The following is a 6,524-nucleotide window of genomic DNA, read 5'->3' as shown; positions in this document are numbered from 1 at the left end:
GAACTAACAGTACTTGGTTTCCTGTGGATTTCTACCATCTCCTCAAGTGAACTTTCTTCACCCTTCTGAAGGAACATCTTCAGCAAAGGTCTCTTTCCACATCCAGCATTATAGTGAATGCTCCCTTCAGAACAGGCATCTGAGTATTTTTGCGTTTTCTTTTTAAAACAGAAAACATGTCGCTGAAATCTCCATCCCTTGGCTCTGTTCAGTCGGTTGTGCCCTCATTTAGCAACGGTTGGAACGCAGAGCTTCCTTCCTTGCCCTGCCCTCTAAGTTTGGAAGAAAATCAGGCTAAACATGCAGTATGCACAAAATCTTATTTTCAGCTCCATAAAATAATACTAAGGAGCCATATCTCAAGATTAAGTACCACCTAAGGAAACTAAGCATCAGTTCCAGAGCAAGACCCAGGGCAAAGAAATTATTTTGTGAACCGAGTATTTTGCCACGCTGACTGCTTCCAAACTATTACCAGCCCAGTATGATTTGTAATCTCTCACTTTATGAAGTTATAGCAGTATTAACTGAAATCCTTCACGCTCTATAGCGTAAGGTGATAAAACCTAAGAACAACTAATTCTCTACCTACCCACAGCATTACACCATGAAGGTTTCATGAGATGCTTTGAAAAAAAATTTAAAAAAATATAATCCAACAGAAACATTTTATCCATCCCAGGAGTACAAGACAATAGAGAAACCTCTGCAAGACCAGTAGCCTCGTTCTTGCTCTGAACAGGATGCACAGGATCTGCGCTAAGCGTTCTTTGCTGAAGGCATTAAGCAACAAGTTATTTTACTAGAGACAACAGCATACTAACTAGTCTGTTTCTAACCCCTGCACTAGATTTCATGCTGCATTATTATAGTACTACATTACTCTCAATTTCAGTGCTATTCTTATTAAGCAACAGTTAGTAAGAACAGTTTTATCAGAATTTTATCAGAGGCTTCTACCCTAAATCCTCACCTCTGGAATATCTACAGATAGGTACATATACATATATTTATTCATTAAATATCATGGGGCTGACTGCTATGAAAGGAAGATTATCAGTTGAGAGCACAGTTTAACAAATCTGCTGGGAAAAAAAACCCCAACCCTTAGGCGGAAGGGATGCCTTTTGTTTTTAATTAAAGAAAACAAAACAATTTTACAACAGAGCAAAAGAAGGAATTACCTAGCAATCCCAGTAAAACAGATTTTGACTTGATACATTAAAGAACCCTCTAAATACTTCTCTGCCTTCAGTCCCTGCTGAGAACAAACACAGACTCTTCTTCAGCCATACAAGCCTCAATGCAAAAAGAATCGACAACTGAGGAAACTGCTCCTGCACATAACCGATCAATGTGCTGAATCACTGTCAAAAACCTACCTCACAGACTGTAACAGACTTGCATAACTAGCAAACCAGACCTTTTTTACATTTATGAAATTCATTGCAGTCTTTGTCAGTCACACATACATCGTAAGTTATTTTTGCCTCAACAAGTTGTGGAAAAACATGGAATCAATGCACTCGTACAGGTCACACTAAACATTTAAGGCAAGACACAATTCATTCAAGAATATGGAACCCTACAGCTGCCTACAGCTTCTCCCTTGTAACTGAAAGCTCGCAATTATCAGGCCTGCTACTGTAACCCTCACGCTATGGCAGCTGAATCCAACTTTTGCTCTTGTATGAAACTATTTGCTTTCCAATTGCCATGACAAGCTTTACATTATTTTTGCTGGGAAGCTAGCAATTAAAAGCTTCTATTCTCTATTTCAATACCACTCATTCAGAGGACGGCTCTTGAGCAATCTCACTCAAGGGGACAGTACACAGACATTGAGAGCGATGGCAACCCTTCATCTGTCTCTATTACAGAGATTGAGAAATCTCTTCCATTTGTTTTGTAACCAACAGCTGGAACAATCACAAGTAGTTTTTTCAGTAGTATAAAGTTGTGATTCTAGTAGAAAAGGTTCCAAGGAACTGGGAAATAAAGTGTTAGAAACAAAAGCAGAAAATATGGCAAGTCCAATTTTATGCAACTACACAACTTTACTTCTAGTTCTGTTAAAAGAAGCCCGGCTATTTTGTAAAGGTCTCCAATATCAGATGCAGAGAGCATGAGCAAGGGGCTACATCTGGCAATAAAATGGTCTTATTTTTTCAGTTCTTGCTTGCCAAACTTCCCCACATGAAGACTGGGAAGTGAACTATGCCATTAATTACACTACTGCATATTTGCTTACATTTTACTGTATCGTTTGCTTTAGATGTTTATCTTTGCCAGTTTTAAAGTTCAAAGTAGATAAAAAACCCCAAACAAAACAACCACCCACACGAAGATTTTGATTACTGTGACAGAGCAACACAGTCTTCATCCATAACTTACACCACAGACAGCCGTGAGTCCCCAGGAAAAAAAAAAACAAAACCAAGGACAGTTGTTTTACAACTGCCGTGGAAATAGCCTGGCTAACACCAGCTTCAATTTCAGCTTTACCAAAATAAACACCAAACAAAAAGATCCCCCATCAACAGGTCCTTAAATGGACTGGCTAGCTTTGTTTGCAGGTTTTCACACAGGATCTAGTTCTGTGGCATTGTGTGTGCAAGGAAAAGCTATATGAAACCTGACATAAGTTTTGAAGAGGCAAATGCGACTGTATTCTCAAATGCTGTTTAACAAAAGGTAATAGCTTTGCTAGTCAGTCCAAATTACATCGCTTAAACATGTTAAAGCCCTTGAATAAAAAAAAAAAAAATAATGAAAAATTTGGTCAATTTGTCATCTGTCAGCTGTGTTAATTAACATGCAGACAAAAAAAGCCTAGGCAGGAGAAAAAGAATTAGCTCAGAAACATAATGTACTGCAAACTCCTCTAAGTAAATGACAGACACAGCTCCACAGCCAAGAATGAACAGGGTAACTCCGTGTGCCACAAAGACCAATCGCCTCATCAACAATATGCAACCTTTAATGATACTCACTGTCAAGTTGTCTCTCAGTAACTGCATTATTAGCGTGCTGTCTTTGTATGACTCTTCACTTAATGTATCAAGTTCAGCAATTGCTTCATCAAAAGCCTAGTGTTATAAAAAAACAAACAACTCCATTGGCCATGTGACAAAAGGTTATGCAAATAATTTAAAATGGAATTTCCCCCCACTTTAGACTTACCGTTTTTGCAAGGGAACAGGCTTTCTCCGGGGAATTGAGAATCTCGTAATAAAACACGGAGAAGTTCAGAGCCAGACCTAATCTGATCGGATGTGTTGGCTGCATCTCCTTTTTACTGATTTCAAAAGCTTCTTGATATGCTTGTTGTGATTGCTCCACTATCCCTTTGAGGAAAAAATACACACAAAACCCACAAGTAATTCACATATTGTATTCAGACATACTATCAGGACTGTGTTCACACCTGCATGAACAAAGTAAGTTAAGAGTGAATGCCTGTGAATGAGCACTTTACCCAACAAGTCACTACTTTATGAAGATTTTATATATCACATTTTTAAATTAATTTTTAAAAAAAGAAGTTGTCATTGACCAAATCACAGGTTTGAGTCTCTCCTGTCCACTCGGTGACTACTTGTATTTACAAATGTTTGCAGCAGTTCTGTAGCACTTAAGGAATATAAAACCCACCACCCACATGAAAAGGCACAAAAATGAAATTTTAATTACACACAGGTTTGATACAGTACCACAATTTCAACGTCTTTAAACAGTGCAAAGCATCACAGATCCACATTTTAGTCCCAGAAAACACTGACGATCTTTGCCTATCATGCTGAATCCTTTCAGGAACAGTTACCTACGTATTTCCATTCAAATTGCTTGGTAAAGATAGTTGCGGCATACCTCAACCAGAATTCATTATGTATTTTTAAACACTTCCAACATAGTTCCATTCCCAATGCAGCAGGGAAAGCACTTTTACGTAACTTAAAAAGTTCTAGTACTTACGAACTTCGAAGTAAGGGAGAAAAAATAATTGTACAAGTATATATTTGTACAAGTTATAAATGCTTGGCAGAAAAAAGAACCAACTATAATGTGTATACTAAGACTGAGGAGCTCAAGAGCTTCCATTCTCACTGAATGCACTTGAACTTATGAGGAGACCATGCCTGCACAGGTCAGAGATCATGGCCCAACGCAGCCCACAAGCTGGACTACATCCTTGATGACTGCAGAAGGCAACTGAGGCACTAGACCCTGAGCACAAAGGGACCACTGTTCCTGTGCTCTCCAAGAACACTAACAGCATCTGAAAAAAAGGTGGGCAGGAAGTCATTGAATTCAGATGCAAAAGGACTCCAGTCTTAACATTTCTGGATCAAACCAGAAATGCATCCAGCATGATCTCTGCTAGAGCACCAGTCACATGTATTAAAAAAATAAAGAAAGGAATTTTAGGCTAAGGACTCAAAAATACATCAGTATTTAAGTCAGAAGTACTCAAAGACTGAATCTGAATACCAGTATTCAGGATGTCTATGCAACCTCTGTTTGTTCCCCTTTATGTATTCACAAAAATTAAAGCATCATATTGTCCTCTTCAGCATGGAAAAGGGAGAACACTCACTGCACAATTATTCAACATTCTGTCCTCTCTATACTAATCACTAATAATGGCATGCTTTAGAAAAACCAGGCAACTGCCATAATACCTTGAAAGTGACCAGAAGTTGGTATGTTACAGTTGAAAAGAGCCAGGTTTACTGTAAATTAAATTCAGAAGTAGTGAGAAGTGTTTTACTCTTCTCATAATGGAAAAGCCTTAGAACTGTTTATGAAAGGCAAAACATGCAGCATGAAAAAACACGTAACTTCAAGGCATGAGACTAAGCGTTTTATTTTGTAATAATGTTATTTATGTTAAAGAAAAATTAACAAAAGCGTATTTTTTCTCCTTATTTGAGAAAACACAGTTACCTTTTGAACAGTGATTTGGGAAACTCAGTGCAACATTTGATGTATTCCATTGCTTTTTCTATCAGTCACCCAGTACAAAAAAAGTTGTAAGATTTTTAACCTTGAATTCTTTACAAAGTGTTGTACACTTCCAAAGTTCAAGGCTAAAATAGTAGGGTGAGGTACATGCTTGACATTCCTGTCCATTAGACTGCTGTAAGAAAACGCCAGTCGATAAAATAATGACCCTGGTTTATGAAGATAAAAATATCTTCATAATAAAACTCCCTAGAGTTGGGAGCTTTATACTGTTGCTCTATTTACTGCAAAAAGCTGAAAGAATACACTCCAACTAAGCAGATGTTACTTCCTAAGCAATAATTATCAACTGTTCTTCTTCAAAGTCACAGGCAGCATACAGGAAAAACCCGCGATATTAAACACTTCGGGGGGGGGACACGAGATAAATAAATCTTCAGTTTAGGAGCCATAGCAACTCAAGCTAGATAGGCTTTCAAACATTTTTCTTCAGCTGTAAACCCAACAAAAACTGCTCAGCCAGGAGACTGGGTTAAACAAAAATGAACTTTAAAACCACTTGAAACAAAGATTTTCACAGTCTTGATTTTAGAGCCTGCAACTTAATCCTCAACAGGAAAAGAAGCTTTGGGACTCAAAATATTTTAACTTCTATGCATGTGAACAGAGATTACAAAAAGGAAGACACAATTACTCTCTGTACAGTACCAGATCTAAAGTGCTGGTTACATATGTAGTTCTGTAGTCACCAAGACTGGGTTGGTTTGCATGCAGTAAGCATCAGAAGTCAAATCAAGCCCTATTACACTAAGTCTTAGTAGCTTTGTGCAACTCCCCATTACCCAGCATAGTGGGGAAACCGAGCTACCCTATGTAGTGTTGATACAACACATGCCACAAAGCTAAAGCAGACACATCTCCGCCCTTGAAACTATTCCAAGTCTATTTCACTTCCATACCAAACTCAATCTAGTTTGAAGTCACGCAGACACCTTTCTGTATCATACTGGGAAAGCTTATTAGCTTGAGAGCAGCACATGGCTACAGGGGTGTCACATGTTCAACAGCACCGCAAGGAACCTAGCAAGTCCTACAAAAGGGCAGAATGCTACCAAGCATCAGCTGCACAGCCCAGATAACCCCCAAGGGTCCTAAGTCCACGCACTGAGATTGTCTGCACAGTCCCAAGCATCCCATATTTCTGCAGACTGAGTGCAGACTAAGCTGAGTCTGCAAGAAAACAGCTCAGGACTAGCAGAAGTTACCAGACTGGGCTCTGTGCTGAAGTGCATTGCTCTTCAGGGCACCCTGCCACCAGTCCTAAACTGGCTCCAGGAAGCAGGTTCGCACTGTTTGCACTGAGCTGTATCTAAACATAATGTATCGTTCTGAATTGAAGGTGACTCTGCACCGAGTCAGCATGTTCTTAGGGTGTCTCTTCAACTACAGCAGTTAAGCAACCTTAAATATATTAAACGCCTCATATTAACTTTTCTAACTAAATCTAGGTGAAAGCAACTCACCTGCAATTATGACAATCTGCTTACACGAAGGTATGA

General features: G+C 38.8%; 1 protein-coding gene across 1 annotated transcript in view; it reads right to left on the bottom strand.

The window, feature by feature from the left end:
• YWHAZ (tyrosine 3-monooxygenase/tryptophan 5-monooxygenase activation protein zeta) overlaps positions 1 to 6,524 on the bottom strand; it is a 27,863-nt gene that overhangs the window by 1,408 nt on the left and 19,931 nt on the right. Inside the window, exons 4-5 of the mRNA XM_056330256.1 lie at positions 3,184 to 3,347; positions 2,994 to 3,089 (exon numbers count right to left, since the gene is read on the bottom strand). Of these exons, the coding sequence (XP_056186231.1) occupies positions 2,994 to 3,089; positions 3,184 to 3,347 (260 nt within the window). The remainder of the gene's footprint in view (positions 1 to 2,993; positions 3,090 to 3,183; positions 3,348 to 6,524) is intronic.

The sequence above is a fragment of the Falco biarmicus genome, chromosome 3, assembly GCF_023638135.1.
Source record: "Falco biarmicus isolate bFalBia1 chromosome 3, bFalBia1.pri, whole genome shotgun sequence".
In the NCBI taxonomy this organism is placed as follows: domain Eukaryota; kingdom Metazoa; phylum Chordata; class Aves; order Falconiformes; family Falconidae; genus Falco; species Falco biarmicus.
The sequence above is the reverse complement of the archived record's forward strand: the minus strand, read 5'-3'. Positions and strand labels throughout refer to the sequence as shown.